At 49.8% G+C, this 19473-nt stretch overlaps 7 protein-coding genes across 11 annotated transcripts; 4 read left to right on the forward strand and 3 right to left on the reverse strand.

Moving 5' to 3' along the window:
• Positions 1–3: 3 nt before the first annotated feature.
• On the reverse strand, positions 4–3826 carry FOIG_00563 (uncharacterized protein). 2 transcript variants are annotated; one of them, XM_031196809.1, is made up of 3 exons: positions 3228–3816; positions 1006–3174; positions 4–957 (listed from the first exon to the last, which is right to left on the reverse strand). In XM_031196809.1, the coding sequence occupies exons 1-3, from the start codon at positions 3606–3608 to the stop codon at positions 244–246; spliced, it is 3264 nt and encodes a 1087-aa protein (XP_031072576.1). In that variant the 5' UTR covers positions 3609–3816; the 3' UTR covers positions 4–243. The 2 variants fall into 2 exon arrangements, with proteins under 2 accessions (XP_031072576.1, XP_031072577.1); XM_031196810.1 differs by having other exon boundaries at positions 1006–3826.
• A 130-nt stretch (positions 3827–3956) lies between these two features.
• Positions 3957–5686, forward strand: FOIG_00564 (uncharacterized protein). The gene is made up of 2 exons (XM_031196811.1): positions 3957–4325; positions 4379–5686. Exon 2 carries the CDS (start codon positions 4656–4658, stop codon positions 5025–5027), a length of 372 nt encoding a protein of 123 aa, XP_031072578.1. The 5' UTR covers positions 3957–4325; positions 4379–4655; the 3' UTR covers positions 5028–5686.
• Positions 5687–6125: 439 nt separating this feature from the next.
• On the forward strand, positions 6126–7117 carry FOIG_00565 (uncharacterized protein). The gene is made up of 2 exons (XM_031196812.1): positions 6126–6516; positions 6623–7117. Exons 1-2 carry the CDS (start codon positions 6343–6345, stop codon positions 6914–6916), a joined length of 468 nt encoding a protein of 155 aa, XP_031072579.1. The 5' UTR covers positions 6126–6342; the 3' UTR covers positions 6917–7117.
• A 376-nt stretch (positions 7118–7493) lies between these two features.
• Positions 7494–10780, forward strand: FOIG_00566 (aromatic amino acid aminotransferase I). 2 transcript variants are annotated; one of them, XM_031196814.1, is made up of 5 exons: positions 7710–8101; positions 8154–8187; positions 8244–9394; positions 9445–9801; positions 10072–10101. In XM_031196814.1, the coding sequence occupies exons 1-4, from the start codon at positions 7865–7867 to the stop codon at positions 9700–9702; spliced, it is 1680 nt and encodes a 559-aa protein (XP_031072581.1). In that variant the 5' UTR covers positions 7710–7864; the 3' UTR covers positions 9703–9801; positions 10072–10101. The 2 variants fall into 2 exon arrangements, with proteins under 2 accessions (XP_031072580.1, XP_031072581.1); XM_031196813.1 differs by having other exon boundaries at positions 7494–8101; positions 9445–10780.
• FOIG_00567 (uncharacterized protein) lies at positions 9395–11879 on the reverse strand. The gene is made up of 3 exons (XM_031196815.1): positions 11427–11879; positions 10858–11371; positions 9395–10802 (listed from the first exon to the last, which is right to left on the reverse strand). The coding sequence occupies exons 1-3, from the start codon at positions 11590–11592 to the stop codon at positions 9881–9883; spliced, it is 1602 nt and encodes a 533-aa protein (XP_031072582.1). The 5' UTR covers positions 11593–11879; the 3' UTR covers positions 9395–9880.
• A 439-nt stretch (positions 11880–12318) lies between these two features.
• On the reverse strand, positions 12319–15956 carry FOIG_00568 (beta-N-acetylhexosaminidase). 3 transcript variants are annotated; one of them, XM_031196817.1, is made up of 3 exons: positions 14729–15956; positions 13472–14644; positions 12319–13415 (listed from the first exon to the last, which is right to left on the reverse strand). In XM_031196817.1, exons 1-3 carry the CDS (start codon positions 14876–14878, stop codon positions 12987–12989), a joined length of 1752 nt encoding a protein of 583 aa, XP_031072584.1. In that variant the 5' UTR covers positions 14879–15956; the 3' UTR covers positions 12319–12986. The 3 variants fall into 3 exon arrangements, with proteins under 3 accessions (XP_031072584.1, XP_031072585.1, XP_031072583.1); XM_031196818.1 differs by having other exon boundaries at positions 12319–14644; XM_031196816.1 differs by having other exon boundaries at positions 13472–15956.
• Positions 15957–16865: 909 nt separating this feature from the next.
• FOIG_00569 (uncharacterized protein) lies at positions 16866–19361 on the forward strand. The gene is made up of 3 exons (XM_031196819.1): positions 16866–16935; positions 16998–17782; positions 17837–19361. Exons 2-3 carry the CDS (start codon positions 17409–17411, stop codon positions 18921–18923), a joined length of 1461 nt encoding a protein of 486 aa, XP_031072586.1. The 5' UTR covers positions 16866–16935; positions 16998–17408; the 3' UTR covers positions 18924–19361.
• The last annotated feature ends 112 nt before the right edge of the window (positions 19362–19473 follow it).

The raw sequence follows: 19473 nt of genomic DNA on the forward strand, positions 1-19473 counted from the left end.
CCCCCCCCCCCCCCCCCCAAAATAATCACAACCCCTTCGCCTGAGCCATCATCTATCGATTATTCTCCATTCGTTCAGCATCACTCACTTCAGTCAACTAGCCGTAATGATTATGACCTCTTCCAAGATAATAAGGCAATGGTACTCCTATTACCATATGCCCACCATTCCCGATCTTAAACTCCAGTGGCTGTCAAAAGATAATCCCAACATGAACAGTCGATCCAAAACCTTTTTAACTCTCTAGGTGGCGCTGATCGTCGAAGCGACACTACCTCCATCACTACCAGACCGTCTATCTGATTCCGAGGTCCCGTCCTCGTCGCCGCTGGTCAAACCACTCCCTCCTCCATTTGTTGCGCGCGATGACGGGATCTGGAGTCGACTTCCGATACTGTCCTGTCCCGATTCTTGCTTAAGTGACACCTCCACCATTCTCATGGCTTCTTGCAATGTTTCACCAGTTTCATCCATAGCCGCCAAGAATCGTGCGAGTTCTTTACATAATTCCCAATCGCCTTCCCTCATGGCGCGAGATAGAAGTCGCACCGACTGTTCGGTTGAGGATCCCAGTTCGTCCAATGTATGTAATATAATCAAGTACCCACCTGCTGTCTTCAATGAACCTCTTTGTAAAGACTCTTCAAAGAGTTCTTGTGCCTGCGGAAGGTATGCAAACAATGTCTTCCACTGACGAACTTCGGTCTTGCGTGTGCACTGCAGCACAATATCAAGATACTCCTTGAATGAGGATAAAAGGGATAGAACGCGAGGTAGCACGGCATCAACAGGCTTCGGGGATGTGTCAACTTCCTCATCTAACACACGATGTAACAATATCTCAAGCCCATGCGCAAAATACTCGAGCTCTTTGTACTGGTGGGCCAGGTTCGAGGCTTCAACTGATCTGCTTTGCCTTAGATAGAACCGCAGTAAGTCTGGAAGTATGAGATGCGTCTGGTCATTGTCAGCTAGTATATTACAATAGGACGCTTGAAAACATACCCTGATAGCGAAATGAAAATACGAGAAGTTCACATCGCGACGCTGGACAAGATCCGATTCAACTCCCAATACGATACCCTTTTCCAAAAGGACTGATAGTGGGTAGAAGTCGACGGGAATAGAGACCGGAGATGGTGGTTCCTTGCCATTGTCTCCAGCCGCATCTAGAACTTGGCTGATGTCTGGCCAGGCCTTAAGCTCCATTCCGTCAAATACCCAGAGAGAGTCTTTCAGTGCTGGCGGTCCGTTCCGTAAGGGGTTGTCTTCGAGCTGCCGGTTCACGTTTCGCAATGGCTGATCCCGGACACTGGCGTGGTACTCCACGTTTTGCGCGATGACACGCATGTCATATTTCAGCTGGCCCTCGTCGTTTAAGGACGGCCGGAGTAGTACAAGCTTTCCGTCGACAAGAAAGATCACCGAGGCAACGGCGACATCCTGAGAAGGGTCGCCGTCTGTTAACTGCGTGTCGGGCAGTATCCAGCTCAGTCCCCTCACTCGAGCTGGAGATCTGACAATGCCGTGAAACGCAATCTGGCCTACTTGTATGAGTCGTATAGAGCCGCCATGTGGGGTAAAGATAAAATGATATAGTAAGTTTTCGTAGGTGTAGACAAGAAGTGAGTCCTCGCCCGAGGTGGTCACAAGGACCACAGGGGCTGGGATTGTCTGAGTATGTAGTATCTGGGCCGAATCAAGTGCTGTCTCGCGCGAGAACAGTCGTAGCTCGAATCTTCGGTTGGCTTCTACTGCAGCAACAAGAATGTGTTGATGCCAGCACATGCCGCCTCTGACCTGGAACTCATTCTCCATAGCCTCGTTAGCGAATGTCTTCCAGCGGCCGCTATTGACACTGTAATGGGCAAGTCCCCGTCGGCCAGCCACAGCTACGTAGCGACCATCGGGAGAGATGACAGTCTGCCGTATCGGCCATTGGTTCAAGAGGTATGTGGGAGGGACCTTTGCCGTATGCCATAGGAACGGCTCTGCCGAAATGCTGGTAAGATCTGGAACATCGTAACCTCTGTAGATCATCACACTGGAAGGAGTCTGCAGCACGGTCCGGAAGACATTTGCCTCATTGTAACACCCAGTAACGGCATTCTTGGCCATTTCCAGGGACCATATAGCTTCATGCTTGCGTCCTGTCATCAGGATCTCGGAGCCACCCCCTACCCAGGTAGCCCCGGAAATTCCAGATAACCATTCTTCTCCATTGGCGCGCGAGGTTGTCTCTTCAGATCCAAAACTATGACTTCCAATCTTGCCAAACATACTCCAGGTAGACCAGCCTTTCTGAAAGCCCGCAAAAAGGCAGTAACCATCGGGTGAGTAACTCAGACTAGTGAATGCTCCCGAAGATGCCGTAGACACAGGGACTTGATGAGTATGTGAATGAGGGATGTTGCCTGCATAGTCACGGACGGAGTATACCTGCACTGTCCCATCGCAGCAACCAACGGCGATGAGAGAAAACCTTGCATTTATAACCGCCGCAGTGGCGCGATCGTGTTCGCCTTGGGGAACATGGAAACAGTGGCCTTTGAATAGTCGTTTAGCATCCCCGTCATCGACCTGGCTGCTCTCTGCTCGATGATTGTAGCGCTGAACCGCATACGCTCGTCCGCTGCTCGTAATCCATGTCAAAAGGTTCATTGGACGATCATGTGTCATCTCAACGATGGTTGCCTTCTTCTCGACCCATCCCATTCGACTAATTATCTCGGTTCTCGTCTGTGAGCCCGTACTGTCCGGCGTCCAGCGGATACATTGCACAGCCGCAGGCTTCCTTGTTGCTACTATCAGCTCGTCGTCAAGAGCGAGCGCACTCTCAATTCCGGCATCGACCTTAATCACCATTCTAAAGCGAACACTAAGGTCGCGAACCCCTGGACCTTCGCCAGCGCCCCATAATATTTGCTCTGGTGGCAGGCCAGTGAGGCTTCCGATAAGACTCTGTCTCCTTCGCTGAACATTGCTGTAATTCGCGAAATGAGGTTTGTATACGCGCGAGTCGGGATCAGTAGCCAATGAGTAAGTGATGAGGTAGCCCTGGTCTGTGTGTATAACGAGAATGGCGGCGTCAGGTCTTAGTAACAGGTCGACATTTCTGCCGTACGTTTCCAGGGAATAATCTGATCGAATAACCACAGCTAGGATAACAGCAGGCTATGCCGGTCAGTATGGAGGGCTAATGTGCCAAAATGTCTTGCAGGTCTTACTTTGGTCTGCCAGACTGTAATGGAAGTTGTTGTGATAACAGCGAACAGATTACCGGAACGTGAAACTCGCAACGCCAGTATGGGATCTTTAACAGGGATTCCTCCTGTTTCGGTACTTTCAGAAGCTTGCGGAGGCCTACTTGATGTATAGTCATCGTGCTCGACAGGTCGGATTCCTGGTGTTATTGGGGTCGGTGGTGGTTGAGAGTCGAGGTCGTCAATGGTATGACCTTGAGGTTGAGAAGTTGAAGGACCAGGCGATGGCGTTAGGCTGGAATCGGAGGGGCTCGTAAGGCCATCATGAGAGACGACAAGCTTAAAGGCTGGAGCTCGACTGCTGCTGGTAGCATGGATGCGTGGTGTTCCAATGGGCCAATACATGGCGGCAGCTTAGCTCCTCAGCTAAGGGTCCAGCAGCTGTAGATGCGCTGTGCTTTTGGGGGACCAGCGCTTCGACTGGAAGGATTTCGCTGCAGCAGAGACTCAAACATGACCCTGCGCGCTATCTGGCTCTAGGAATGGCTCCTCGTGCCATTGACTTATGATATTGTTCAGGTATGATGGTATTGAAGATGATAGTGGGTTGTCGCTATCGTCGCGGATGAGCTCCTGGCGATGTTGTCATGAAGGAGTCTGATTGGTGGTTCCTGGCTTATGTAAGTTTGTGTCTTGCTCTTTCTGTCCTTCCGTTCCTGTCAAAGCACCTGAACGATACGAAACCTTGCTACACCTTTATATTCACCACCACAACATTCCTCTCACTTGGCATGATTAAAATAATGTCAGGCCCTATTCATTTCCGGACGTCTGGTACTCAAAAAGCAACAAATTCAGCAACGTTTATTTCCCTTCCCAACATTGTCTTACTAGAAGCCCTATCATCTACTAAGGATATATATACATCTATACATATTGAGTCAACGACACAAATAAATAAAATACACGCATCGCATCTGACTCTGTCGTCCCGCAAACCCCCGTCTCGTCTTGAACAAAGTTTACGGCCATGGTCCATGGGTTCATTCAGCGCCTGGGCTAGCGATCCTTTGCCAAGCAGTCCTTGGTTCATTCTAAGCACAAATCCTTGAGCCAGCCACGGTCAGATGGGTTTTAAGTCAAATTTAGAAAAAGATTGACGCTCGCTTTTGAAGAGGTACAACATCGATCCAGCAAACACAACGCTCAAAGGCCAATGGGTCTTCATTTGCTTGGGCCCTCGGGATCCTTGTTCCAGGCTAGGTCCTGTCCTGGGAGAGGTAATATCCATGGTCCGTTCAGTATTATAATTCCGGGCTTCTTCGCAATGATAAAATAGGCAGAGATCTGCTGACATGAACTTCTCCTGCTTCAAGATATTACGCTGTATCCTTTGGCAGCACTGTCTGCGTTGAGAAGGAGTCTCCTTTGGTTTCGAGTGTGACAGAGCCTATGGCAGGGCTTGTGGCAGTGGTCCATTCAATGATATCCATGTTCCTGGTTGGCTCGCCTTGCATATCAGATGACAGTGTAATGTCCGAGTCTTTACCAGATGAACAGTCCGAATCATGGGATTTGGGTCCAGACATAAACTTGAAATCCAATGAGCCTATGTTGGAGAGTAGACCTGTATGGCTTGCGGTGGAAGCCAAGTCCCAGGACAGTTTTGTGCTTAGATTGCGCAGAGATTTGCATCGTTCAATACCCATGGGCGAGATGTGCTCTCCCTCCTCAATTATCCCCGCAGTTTCTTGTCTGTTTCTGGGCATCGCCGTCAATCTCATGGCTATCACGGATGTGATTATGGCCATCTTCAGAATATAATCTCGAAGCCCGGCCATGATCTCGTGCCTCGACTTTGGGGACTGCATGAAGCAGTGTGACTGAGAAATGATGCAACTAAGTGCAACGAGACCAGCGACAGTGCCGAGACGGGCTCTGTGACTCAGTTGTCAGCTTCTCTTCCGATTCCCAGTCCAAGGCGCCTACTGTTGAAAGGCCGGTGCGTGCAAGAGAAAAGAAACCATGGCAGACACGGCTAGCAACAAGAAGATTCTAGACATCATCAGCATAAAAGCTCTGGCAGACACATACAGACTTACGCAGCATCCAAGTGAGGGTGCGGAGGTAACCCCAAGGCAACGCCAGTACCAAGGAGCGTCCCCGCGGGTAAGATTATTGCGACATGGCGTACAATTCGCCATATGAAACTCCCTGCTATGTTAGGCATGCTGTCCATGGCAATGAGTGGATTGGGCTGAAAGGAGAGGGGGGGAGCAGCCCAAAACTGCTTATGAAATTGGAGCGATAACGTTTACTCTAGACAGACAATGAAATCAGTCCAAGGAACAATGCCGCTGATTTGAGATTCTGGCCGTATCAAAGTTCTTATATTTATGGACGCCCAACGCAAAGCCCGAAGCTAGCCAGTGCTGGAACCTCGCCATTGGTAACGAAGCAATGTATGCCAGTGATTAATGCAGCAGTCAGCCAAATCATGTTCGCCTGTTCGCCTCAAGAAAGCTGCATCCTGGAATGATAGGCTCGGCATCAAGTCTTAGATGTGAGGCATTCATTTGGAATTGTCCCAAATTGGCCGCTTCTGTGCTTTACTCGCACATAACGTAATCTGAGCCTATTGAGTTGGCCCACGTACGAGGCAAAACAGTCGGTTTGTGGTTGAGTGTTGGGCGGGCGAACCATATGAGGCTCAAACGATTGGCTCACATTATCTTCACATCTTCTGAGCCGAGTATGCCTTACAGCCATTTCAACCCAACATCAGCACAATCATTAGGCATTGGGACATCAAACCAAGACAAGTCTTGGAAATCATGGCTGTGTCAAGAGTGCTGTTGGTCAATCCCATGCTGTCCCATAACGGCGCATGGATAGTCTCTCCGCGTTACCGGATGGCAGATCGATATATCGGTTATACCCAGGTTGATTGAGGCCCGCTTATTGTGTTGCTGTCCAGGTAATGATACCCAGCATCCTCTCTAGTCCGTGATGGTCTACTTATAAGACTACATGGACCCAATGATTTAACGTCGAGAGAAGAGAGCAAAGTTGTTTGGCTTGAGACTAATTAAACACCTTCGCAACACACTTCCCTTCGTGCGGGACTTCTTCGCATCTCATGACTATTTATTCGAATGGAAAGTCTCAACCGTCTGAAAAAGGCTCTGTCCGCCATGTGCTGCTCATCCCGTTCGTTGCCGATTTGGTTGAGCTTCTACCAGCAGGTGGAAGCGCTTGGGTCATGTCAGAGTTCATGCACCAAATGCGCTCAACTCCTCATTTACCAGACACGGTGAGTTTGACTGAGTACACGATTGCTTCGGTAATCTCATGGGGTTTTGAATCTGCTGCACATATTGCTTTCGGGAGATAGAAACTGACGTCTTGGTTGGTGTAAGACCTGGCCGCAGACAGCGCACTCCGAATCGCTGATCAGGCTTTCTCAGTGGCAAGTGCTCACAGCCTGTATCATCTACGGTTGTTCGATTGCTTCATTTCTTCATCGGCGACGCCTTCGGGATCATAACATGTCCCCCATCTTTGCAGCCTTCGTGTCTTTCGGCGTGCTGGTAGGAAAATGCACTGGTGTAGGTTTCGACTATATCATGCTGGTTCATGTATCATGGGCGACATGTTTGGCTATGGTTGCAAGCGCTGTATGCCTGCATATTCAGTCACGACTGGATGAATAAGTTGAGTCTGAGAATGTGATGGATAAGGGTATGTTAACTGCCTAGAGAGGAGTTTTAAACATTCGGGTTAATCCTACAATACCTTCCTTTTCTTTGCATTATGGTTGGTGTAGAGCCCACCGGCGATTATGTTGGCCAAGCAAAGATAAGAGCCGGCGACAATGGTGAACTAGATATATGATACACCTACCTATTTTTGAGCCTTAGTTGAATGTTTTGGAGGTTTCTGCAATCTTGTTGGATGATAGACTACTCATACACCCTTCCTAGGTATGTAAGATCTCTTTATCATTTTCTATGCAATTACAGAGCTGCAGCATCGTTCGTGGGTGGATCTGTTTGGCCATAGAGGATACATTCTCTTATCATTCTGGGGTAGTCTATCTCGTCATGGTTGAAGGCGTGAGATAGGCCCGCTAGGAACGACACTAGGCAACTGGGCGTAGGTGACAATTCAAAGGGCGTGGTCAAGTGCCGATATCGTAGTGATTATTTGGCATAACGGCTCAACCAACAAGTGGCCACCGCTCCTTGACCATGGTCACGCGCAACATAGCACAGCGAAACACGCAGACCAAGCGTACGTAATAGATAACTAATTGAATAAAGAGTTCTGACCTCGTGAGGCGTCAATGACACAACCCCGCTCCCAGGCCCGGAGCACCGGTGTAGGGTATCTGGGATACAGCCGGCTAAGATCGGGCGGAGACTGAGAAGCCCGGCACCGGCGACGTTTGGTGCATCTCCCGGCTCCGAAGGGGATTAATAAGACACCCTTTTGTACTTTGACAACCTCCTGTTTCTGTTCTCAATGAATTTCGAGTAACGAGTTTCTTCCTTCAACACTTGCTAAATCTTAAACCCCCCTGCTACTTGAACTTTCACGAACCCCTCAGCCAGCTCCACTTACACGGTGCACAACATCTCATACCTTCACATACCTTCACGATGCTCCCAGCTGTGAGAGGATCACGGCTTGGGCCATTGGTTCGACATGGTCGCTCACTTCATACCACATCGCGGTGTCTGTCAAGCGCTGAGGCTGCCCCGGCTGCCCGTCCAGCGCATTATGATACCTCACAGCAGCTCTCCGCTATCGATGCCGTGAAGGAGAGACGACTGAAAGCGGGAAAGCTTGTGGCTGGAGTTGCTGCTGCTTCAGATAGCGACATGTTCAAAGGACCGGTGAGTTGGGAAGCTCGAGTGACAATTGTTCTGAAGCTCACTGCAATGATAGACTACCGGACTACCCAAATCTAAGCGATGGGATAGTAAGTGTTAAGAAAACACCTCGGATTTCATAATCATAGCTTACATATGTCTACAGACCATTTGAGTCAGGAGAGTAGAGTGCGAGAACCATGCACTCTCAAGCAAGCAGCTCGCTACATGAAGAAACCTGGCCTTATCTCACTGGGCGGTGGCCTGCCGTCCAGTGAAGTTTTCCCCATCGCTGAACTCGGTTTCAAAGTCCCCGTCGCACCAAAGTTCTCCGAGAAAGAGACTGATGAATCGGGTCAAACTGTAACAATTGGAAAATATGACGTGAGAGATCGCGGAGGCACTTATGACTTGTCCATCGCTTGCAACTACGGCCAAGCTACGGGATCCCCGCAGATGATGAGATACTTGACCGAACACACTGAGATTGTGTATAACCCTCCCTATGCAGACTGGAAAGTTTGCCAGACAATCGGCAGCACCGGAGCATTAGAAGAGGCGTTGCGAATGTTCTGTGACAAGGATCGCGGCGACTCAATACTCACTGAAGATTTCAGCTTCTCGACTGCCCTGGAAACAGTTGGTCCTCTTGGTGTGAAGGCATTTGGCGTGGCGATTGACGAAGAGGGCCTCGTCCCCGAGGCTATGGATGAGCTCTTGTCAAACTGGGATGCTAAAGAACGAGGTTCGAGGAAGCCTCATGTGCTGTATACTGTTCCCTCAGGACAGAATCCCACGGGCGCAACACAGGGAACCGAGAGACGAAAGGCCATCTATGCCGTGGCGCAAAAGCATGATCTATACATCATCGAAGATGAGCCATACTACTTCCTCCAGATGCAACCCTACACAGGTCGCGACCAACCTGAAGTACCACCACCAGAGACGGTTGAGGAGTTTGTCTCGTCTCTCATTCCCTCACTTCTAAGCATCGATGTTGACGGACGAGTTATGCGTATGGACTCCTTCTCAAAAGTCCTCGTGCCAGGCTCTCGTCTTGGTTGGATAACAGCGTCGGAACAAATTGTTGAGCGGTATATTCGACACGCTGAAGTCGCAAGCCAGGGGCCCAGTGGTTTCTCTCAGGTCATTCTATATAAGTTGCTTGATGAGACATGGGGACACGAGGGTTACTTACGATGGCTGATGAATTTGCGACTGGAATATACAAAGAAGCGCAATGCTCTTCTGGCCGCTTGCGAAGATCATCTGCCTAGTGATCTTGCCAGTTGGACTCCTCCTGTCGCTGGCATGTTTGTAAGTGCTCCGCATCGATCCATATGGAAATCGTCAACTAACTCTCAAAGATGTGGATTAATATTGATCATACAAAGCATCCTGAAGCAGGAAAGCGAAGCATTGTCGATATCGAAGAAGAGATTTTCAACTCTTGTATCGAGAATGGTGTTCTTATCGCCCGGGGCTCGTGGTTCTTGACTGAGAAGGACAAGGCACCACCGGGACTCTTCTTCAGAGCGACATATGCATCTGCAACGCCTGAGAATATGAACAAGGCCATTGAAAGATTCGGAAAGGCTGTAAGAGATAGCTTTGGTAGGAAGTAGACTTTGTCTTGGCATTCAGTTGCTGGAAACAGGGACAAGTTTGAAGATTCAGACAGTTGAAGAAGACATCAGCCAATTGGTATGGGAAAAGAATTATAAGTAGGAACATCTCGATATGGTGCATATCAAATTTGTGCATTGCCCACACAATCATCATTATTCACGTAACACCAAAAGACTAATTCTGGGCTTCCCAGAATGCAACCTTGACTCCCTGGCCTGGTGACAAGACAATGTCTGCTTTGAGGAGGGGCTCACCTCCATCAATGTCCTTCATCTGACTCTCCACACGATCAAATTTCTGGAACAGGCGGACCAGAACATAGCTCATCTCAGTCAGAGCAAACTGCTGACCGATGCAAATTCTAGGACCAGCGTTGAAAGGGATATAATCATGGGGTTTAGGATGCCAGTGGGCCCATCTATCTGGGCTGAAGATCTGAGGATCAGCAAAGGTATCGCTGGTAGGAGGATACAGATCTGAACGTCTCTGCATGACGAGGGTGGAATATGCAACTGGCGAGTCCTTCAGAACGGGGAGTGGCTCAGAACCATCTGGACCGCCCCCTCGAGGAAGGGTCGTATCCTTGAGAGCAAGACGAACGTTGAAAGGAACAGCCGGGTATAAACGAAGAGTTTCGTTGAGAACAGCCTTGAGATAACTCATACTCTTGAGATCCTCGTATGTTGGCGTGCGCTCAGTTCCAAGTGTGGAAATGATCTCAGCACGCAACTTTTTCACAGCATTAGGATACCTGCCAAGTTCATAGAGAGTCCATGATAGCGTCGCAGCAGTGGTATCTCGCCCCGCAAGCAGAACAGCGATTATCTGATCACGGAGCACTGTTCGGTCTCGTGTAAACCCAGCAAGTGCATGCAGAAACGTATAGCTGTGATCGTCCTTTGTCTTGGAAGCCAGTTCCTCGGGGCTTAGACGGAGTGCACGTTCAATGTAGAAGTTGATGAAGTGGTTGACCGTGTTGAGAGCGCGCCAGAAACGATACTTGGGGATGATGTGGCGAAGTTTGCCGACGCGAGCGATGATGTTTTGAATGTGTTGGACTTCGTTGAAGGCTTCTGCGAATTCTTGCTTTGGTGTCCTGAGTTGTATATGTTAGTGAATGATCCATATCATATGTTGCGTTGGCTACTCACGTGAGAGACTTGACATCCCACCCGAGAAGAAACTCAGTAGCCACGTCGAGAGTATAGCGGAAGAATAAATCGCTGATATCCAAGACCTTTCCATCTGTATTGTTCATATCGACAAGTTGACCCTCGCCTCGAAGTGGTCCTCGGTTTGCAATGGCCTTGAAAAGAGTCTGCATATGTGCCTCAAAGCAGTGCAAGTCACTCACACGGTCCCTTGTAAATTGAGGCCTGATGAGTTGGCGACTAGCATGCCATGAAGGGCCATCAGTAGTGAAGATACTATCACCGAGAAAGTCCTTCCATTCTGCGTGGAATGGCTGTCCTTTGCCGTAGTCGACGAATTGGGTTGCCAATATTGCTTTGAGGTTCGCTGGATCGGCGGTGAAAATTGTTCGGACTCCAAGGAGACGAGCCTCAGCCGTCCATGAGTTCAAGGGTCCGAAGATACCATCTCTCCAGGATGCCAGGTTATTGTGTTTGACGGTAGATCTGACGAATCTCACGACGAGATCAAGGCCTGGAAGGGATAAATGTGAATGGACTCCAACATGCTAGCGTGGGATTTGACTTACTCCAAGGAGCATATGTTTTCAATTGAGGTCCATAGCGACCGAGGCGTCTAATTCTTCGGTGTTCGTCAACGCGGCAGATGATAGAATAGACTCCATAGGCGACGAAGAGGACGATGAATGCGGTCTTGACGGAGATTTGCTCCAGAAGAGCTTCCACGACACCCATGCTGAAGAGATCTACCAATGTCTAAGTAGTAGAAAGTCAAACTCAACGAGCTAAAGTTTGTCTGATAGAAATAGTATCCTGGGTTTCAAGCAATTATAGAGTGTGGGTATCGCTTCTAGTCATGCGTGGTTGGATCTATCCGAGCATCAAGAGCACGGACAAGGACTTGACAGATGCAGAGCCCACTGGCCTCAAACGTCGTTAGCTATGGAACCAGAAGCTTATAAATATAATTCCCTGCCCATGCTCTGCATCTTGGATAGGCTAGTCTCGTAGTAGAGCAACTGTTGGAGGAACGGAAATGTCAGGATAACCGAGTCTCCGTGCCCGAGGATTTATTATAGGCAAAATGCAAGACAAGACGTCACTTTTACAATCTCTTCCCTGAAGCGGTATGGTATTCACGAAACACCTGGCCTCCTACCGAGGCGATGTTAGTGATCAAGAGGGGATTTTCATATGCATGACCTTTGTATGGTGGGGAGGAGGTTTTTTCGCTTTGCATGACATGGCGGGGTAATTGATGTTTCAAATCAGCGATAGAACACCGGATTCCTCTAGTTATTACTTTTCAATGCGTTGGTGTTGTTGTTCCTCGACTCATTAGCCTTGTCTTGGCTGTGAATGGTCTCGCAAGCCTAACCTCTGAGAGTCAAGGTTGGCCAGAACCATAATGACTTACAGCAACTTCCCCAGATTTCACAAACTCTACTCTCATCTCATCTCAAATTTACTTTCGTTCTTAAAGCTAAATAAAACGCGAGGTCGGAGTGGAAAACCATTCTCGGTTCTAACACCGGCGGGGATGAACTTAACGATCAGGATACCCGATTCGGCAACTTGATCTACAGAGCACAAGCCCATATCCACATCCGCATTCAACCTCACGAAGCACCAGCCCAGATTTTTAGTTCAGCACAAAGAGAACCGGTCCGACGAATGAACGCTCACGAGTGCGATTGCTAACCCATCATGCATGTCAGGTCATTGGTTGTCTTTCCTCAGCCAATCATCTATTCCCCTAAGTTTCCCCGGATTTCTTCACATGCCGAGGTTTACGGGTCTAGTGACGATCAAGACTTAGCGTAGATGTCTCAAGGTGTCAGTATGCAACCCATACGGTGCCCGCGGTGAACCGATAAATGAAGAGCGGATTATGCGGAGTAACAGTCGCGTCCGCTTCGACTTCATCTTCCAACTTCATGCCCCACAGAGCCTTCTTTCGGAGCCGGCATGCTCCGCTCACCGTGCCCGAGACTTCGGCCCCGCATTCCTTCCGGCTCCGTTTCAGGATTCAGCGTAAGCGAACTACTGAGCAAGAGGGCAAGATTCTGTTGATTGCTGTTTCATCAAACTATGTACAAGGAAATTCATGAATAGCATCGCCCGCTTCCTTATCCATCGAACTGTGCGCACTCGGTAGCATTGCCCTGTGTGCAGAAAGGCATCTGGATTGGCGAGGCACTTACACCACGAGCCACCATGCGCTCGCGCAGCTCAGCCAGTCGAGGTGCAGCGTCGTACTGCGATCTGTTCTGGCCTGAGGCGTCAGTTCGGCCTGACCAGAGAACCTCGCCCATAACAGCGGCGCGGGGCCAGACGATAGTGTCAAGGTTGACGCTGTCGATGGTTTCTGTCCATACGGCCGCCTCACCGCCAAGGACAAGCTTGGCAGCCTCCTCAGACAGACCGGCACGAGGGTCGTGTGAGTAGATGAGGCGCCAGCTCTTGGTGGGACCGCACCAGTCGTTGAAGGGGTAGTAGGTCTTGAAAGCTTCGCCGTTGTCAAAGTTGAGCCATTGTCCACGACCACAATCGAGGTACTTCGGTCATCAGTCAGCAAATGTCACGTTTTCCAGAACACTGAATCGTTACTCACCCAGAAGTTATAATCGCTGTCAATGACCTTGTGACCAGCCTCAGCCATGGCCTTGACAGCGCCGTTGCCGAGCCACGACTGAATCACGACATCCTTGCCGAGTGTCATGTTCCACTCAGTAATCATCTCCTCCCAAACGAACGGAGTCAACCCAGCGTCACGAATCTTGCCGTGAGTGTAGTCGACAAACTTCTGCAGGAGAGGTGCCAGGACTTCAGTCTTGTTGGAGCGCACACCCGGGTCGAGCATGGAGTCGTTGTGGTTGAGCTCATCTCCGCCAGCGTGGAAGTATGCGCTGTATGGGGAGATGCGAGGGAAGAGGTCCTCGAACAAGGTGTCGAGGAAGTCATATACGTCGGTGCTGTTCATCCGGAACGCGCCACAGGGTGGTTCCTTACACCACCACTGATATGGCTTCTCGTTATATGCGACAATGAGATCCTTGTACGCAAGCTCAACCACACCGATGTGGCCAGGCATGTCAATCTCCATGATTACCTCGACTCCACGGTGGACACCATACTCGTAAATTCCGGCCAGGTCCTCGGGAGAGTAGGTGAGGCCTTTGCGGTATGCTCCCTTCTCTGCCAGCTTGGGCAGAGCAGGAATTTCAAGAGGCCAAGACTGCGAGTCAGTTATGTGAAGGTGAAGACGATTCAGCTTGCTCCAGGACATGGCATCGATGGTGCGCTTAATGTGTTCAACCTCGAAGAAACTACGGGCAACGTCAAGCAGAATACCGCGATGGGGATACTCAGGCGCATCCTGGATGGTGACAGGCGCGTGTGGCGTGTACCATGAAGTACCAGAGCTGTGTTTGAAGAAGAGCTGCAGGAATGTCTCGAGTCCGTGCAGGATACCCGTGGATGACTTGGCCTTGATAGAGGCCTCACCCTTTTCAGAAAGTGTGAGTGAATACGACTCATCAACCTCGCCAGCGAGAGGCTTGAAAGTGCTCTTGTCATCCTCCTCGGTTTGGACAATCTTAAGTGACTTCACCCACTGCTTCTTCTGCAGATCCGGCTCAAAATCCGAGTTGCGCTCACGAAGCTTCCATGGCACAAAGTTGTCATTGAATATGGCCTGAAGAGCACGTGAGACACCGGCCTGAACGATCTGCTTGCTGTTGAACTTGGAACCGGCATCAGGCTGGAACTTATAAGTGTAGGGCATCTGTTTTTCAAGCAATGTCTCAGTATCAAGTTGCGCGGAGTGGTTACAGGAATCAAAAACAGAACCAGGGGGTTTCCAGCATACAAAGTCTCCATTATAGGTGATATCGAGGCTTTGATCGATGAAGAGCACCTTGTCTCCCGTTGAGATCTTCTTGGGCACTGGCCATATGGCGTCGACGGGAGTGAGGGCGAAGGCGGCGATGGCCAGGAGAGCCTTGGCCTTGGACCACATACCGCCGATGTTTTACGATGAGAATGAGAAATGAGAGGGACAGAGTAAAAATGTGAATTGGGTGAGATGATAAGTGCTTATGTACTGTATAAAGGGATGGGTGATTTTGGGTGGATATGAATAGGACGGAGGATTTTAAGCGCCAGGCCCCGTTTAATAAGACTGGCGATGATCCTCCAGCTCCGCCTCGTCTCGTAAATAGGTAGTGAGTGGTGATCCCTAGCCTGGCTGGAGCTGGAGCTGGAATGGCTGGGCCGGGTTGAATTATTTATCTCCCGACAGAGGCTGATTTGATGGGATTGCGTCGAGCTTGTTTTCGACATACAGCTGCAGGCACTGCACTGCCAATCCAATAGCTCGATGTTGGCATCCGTCCAGGACCTACAGTACCTGGAGCTGCAGGAGAGTGAGGTGAGGAAGGGTATGACAGACAACCTTGAAGTGCGCGCAACGTTACGTTACACTACCACCCGAGGTTTTCAGCGGTTGCTGTTTGTAGATGGTTTGGTAGCCCACGAGGGGGTAGGGATGTAGATCTTCTTCTCGCCAGGGAAGAACTTCTGGCTGTGGCCTTTTGTGCTGCACTACAGAGAAAAGAGAAGCCGGTAATTGATGATGTATCCAATGGTCAGAAACATGAGTGGATGGATTGGCTTCAAGGATTCAATACATCAAGGCAAGGTTGGGTAAGTGGGATCTTCAACACGCGTTGCAACCCCTGCCGAGTTCCGGTCAGTACAGTGGCTGCCGTGGTTATCTAGAGCCATAGGACACGGCACTTGAGGGGCTGAAGCCAGGGCTGAAGCTAGGGCTTGCAGTGGTGAGATAATGGCCGAATATGATTGACTCGATGGTCAGCCAGTTGCTATATTTGCGACAGCAGCAGGGCTGAGAGACTACCGCCCGACAATGAAAAGGAGTAGGATGAGGACAGTGAGATGAGAACCGGTTAGAAAGTAGCGGCAGTGGCACAGCCCCTCAGCACCAGGGGAATTATGGTAGCTTAATTCGTAGAGATGGGACGAAGCTGGTTCTTGCTGCAGCTCAAGCTTGATGTTACATCAGCTGCTCACACTGCATCTGCAGAGAGATGATTGTGGTCTAGAATCTCAGGCTTTGACGACCCATAGCATGATTGATGCTCTACATCTTGGGTGGATGGGGCTCTCGATGCAGTAAGCTTGGGAGCTCAGTCGTGTGCCGTCGTGGATTCTCGTTCACGTAGCAAGGTGCTAAGTTAGTATTAGAAAATTGCTAAAACCAATACTTGATAGCACCGGACGATATCTTGACTACGACTGTATACCGACTATCCAGGCGGGCTTCAAATCCTTTCCTTGAGTGGTAGGCACACATGGGTGGCAACATATTGTCTCAGCCAACCCCAACCCCTCCGATTTACCTAAGGCTGGGTACGTAGACTGGGAGAGTCGGGGAAAGCTCCAAAAGCTGCCACCTGACATCAATCAAGACATCCAAAAACTGTAACAAAGCAATTGATGGGCTTCGAAAGGGGAGAAATGTAACCTTGGGTGGTAATGAACGTTAACATTGACCAAAGGATGGTGCTGGCTAGCAGCGTAGATGCCCTCAAAAGTCCAACTTGACAGACCCTCAAGCCTCGCTAAGTATCCGAGGTAATGGATACCGGTGCATGTTCTCAGCCTGTAAGGAAACAAGCTTGAGTAGTACAAAGAAACAAACGTCATTCCTGCTCTCAGATGATTGAGAAAAGAGACGTGTTCATAATGATTCCATAAATAGCTTCATCTTAGTGGAGGAGGGAAGAAAGAAGTATATCCTTTCATCAGAACAACAACCAACATTTCCGTACAAAAGCCAACAGCTGGTGTTAATAAAATAAAATAAAGAGAGTTCCATTGTAAATGCCACAAAGACATGACTAATCGCATGTACTTCTTATTCGTTGGTCACCGAAGCTTCTGGTCCGTGATAGTGTATCATCTTTTTTTTTTTTGTCGCGAATGAAAGAGCCTCTTTGTTTGATTAGCAATAGATAACAGTCCAAATAGTAGCACTGTTCACTGCGATTGCACGTCAGTGAATGGACAAGTGGAAGACTCTCAGTTGTGCTAACTTTATTACAAACCGAACAAAGTCACACCTGCATGAACCACAGAACAATGACTGATCGACCTCATCACGTGACTCCACTGACCCGGACCCATTCTTGACGACTTCTGCGTCCCTCAAGCAGACCTTTGCCAACTTCATCTCTATCTTCAATTAACCAAAACCTCGCTCCATTGCTGATTCGTGCGACGTCGCAACATCAACAGATCACCCCACATCTAGCGACTCGACGTCTGCGCTCTTTGCTACGTTGCGACCAGGATTTAGCTCACGCGACGCGATTTATTTTACTCTACCTGTTCCAAAAGACGCGTCCCTGACTGAAAGCTTCGCCTCCGACCCTACTTCACGGCGAATTCTTCCGCCACCAAAACTCACCTCAATCTCACCACATAAACTACTCATTCCCCCGACCACGACTGCGCACTCATCCATCATGCCCGTCGAAGTCAGCCTCAACACGCCCTTGGCTGAGGCTCTTAATGCCGCCATCCAGCCTAAACTCGTCGAGGTTGGATGGGGAACTGGCGGTGCCGATGACTCCGCCCTAGCAGAGTATATTATACTCATGCTTGTGAACGGAAAGTCGCAGGACGAAATCGCTGCCGAACTCTCGGGAGATCTACTTGGCCTTGGCTCTGACGATCCCAGCACTCGCAACTTCTCTCAGTGGCTCTTTGAACAGATCGATGCTCTAAATGCCCAGGTTAACGGTGGGGGCAACGCAGCGCCTGGTACAAGTCAAGACGCAATAACAGAAGGCGATGTGGATACAGACATGAATGCTGGTGATGTGTCAGAATTGAATGCGTATGCCAACCCCATCATATTACCCCGTATCACCAAATCACTGACTTCTACAAGACCTACCGGCCCACGCTCAATGCGAAACGGCAACCAGCGCGGGGGACGTGATAAGCGCATGTTCGGACAGATGAACAAAGCCATGGACCGAGCTGGCGATTCTGCACTTCACCGTGTTAGAGGCCAAACAGGAAGCGAACGTATCAACACTCATGGCCGTACACCGCCAAATGGGCCTAGAACAGGCCGGGGTGGAATGGGACGACACAACAACCGCACTGCTAACCTTCAGGCTGGTCTCGCTAACATGGCTGCTGGTGGTCCTCAGGCGCAGTGGATGATGCAAGGTGGTCAACCCAACTCTGCCGAGTTCGCCGCTATTCTGGAACAACAGAGCCAGATGATGCTTCAAATGCAACAAATCATGTCCAATGGTGGATTCCAAGGTGGATATGGACAGCAACGCCGTGGAGGAAAGTCTCTATTCGACCGTACGCAACACCCCGGCAGAGGTAACTACCGCAAGGGTTTCAACGACCGACAAAGCGGCAATAATGCTGGTGTCGAGGGTGAGGGCGAGGATGTCGACATGTCCGGCGAGAAGCGCGAGCAACTGAACCCGGACGAGACGGTTTGCAAGTACAACTTGAGATGTACCAACAAGGACTGCAAGTTTGCTCACCAGTCACCCGCCGCTCCCCCTGGAACATCGGTTGATGTAAACGATAACTGCAGTTTCGGAGCTGCATGCAAGAACCGAAAATGCGTCGCGCGACATCCTTCACCAGCGGCCCGTCTAGCCCACCAGAGCGAACAAGACTGCAAGTTCTTCCCCAACTGCCAAAATCCTCAGTGCCCTTTCAAGCACCCATCAATGCCCCTCTGTCGAAACGGCGCTGGCTGCACAAATGCCGACTGCAAATTCACTCACGTCAAGACCAAGTGCAGGTTCAACCCTTGCCTCAACCCGAACTGCGCTTTTGCGCACGAGGAAGGCCAGCAAGGTGGCTTTAAGGACAAGGTCTGGACCGCTGGCGAAAGCACAGAGCACCCAAGTGAGAGAAAGTTTGTAGACGACCAAGCTTCCGAAGAGCTCATCAAGGGGGAGGAGACCGAGGTCAAGCAGGAGACTGATGTCATTGGTTAAATGACAATGAGAGGAGGAAAAGGGAGATAGATTGATCGAAAAGAGATCACGATACCCATGGTCAAAGTCCCTAGAGGCCGAGGGACGGCAAATATGCGGCCTTGATGAACAGAAAAGCTGTGAACGAAGGACATGTACTTTTACGGTTGCTTTGTAATGTCTATGGCCGATGTGGCAGAGCATGGAAGGGCGTTTGGGGGTTTGGTATTATTTGGTTGTATTTTGAAGCAGCCCAAGCCATCTTGTTTAGTATCATATACATAGAGGCCAAGAAGCAAAAAAAAGGCCAGCAGATTGCGCATCATGATGCCTCAAAGCGGTATGCGCGATGGGGAGAATGAAAACGACAGGTTTCATGGCTACAATGATTGTTCCCAACCATTTGTGATATTGTAATCTCATGATTCGCTAAAGAAGACTTTGCATATGAATTCAAACGTCTAAAAATTACCTGCCTTGCAGTATAGGATTGGTAGTCCTTTCTCCGCGGTGTTGATGACGCACACGGAAGAATGCCGGCTCATGGCGCGGGACCCTTGGTTCAACACTC

This window comes from Fusarium odoratissimum (genome assembly GCF_000260195.1).
Source record: "Fusarium odoratissimum NRRL 54006 unplaced genomic scaffold supercont1.1, whole genome shotgun sequence".
Taxonomy (NCBI): Eukaryota; Fungi; Ascomycota; class Sordariomycetes; order Hypocreales; family Nectriaceae; genus Fusarium; species Fusarium odoratissimum.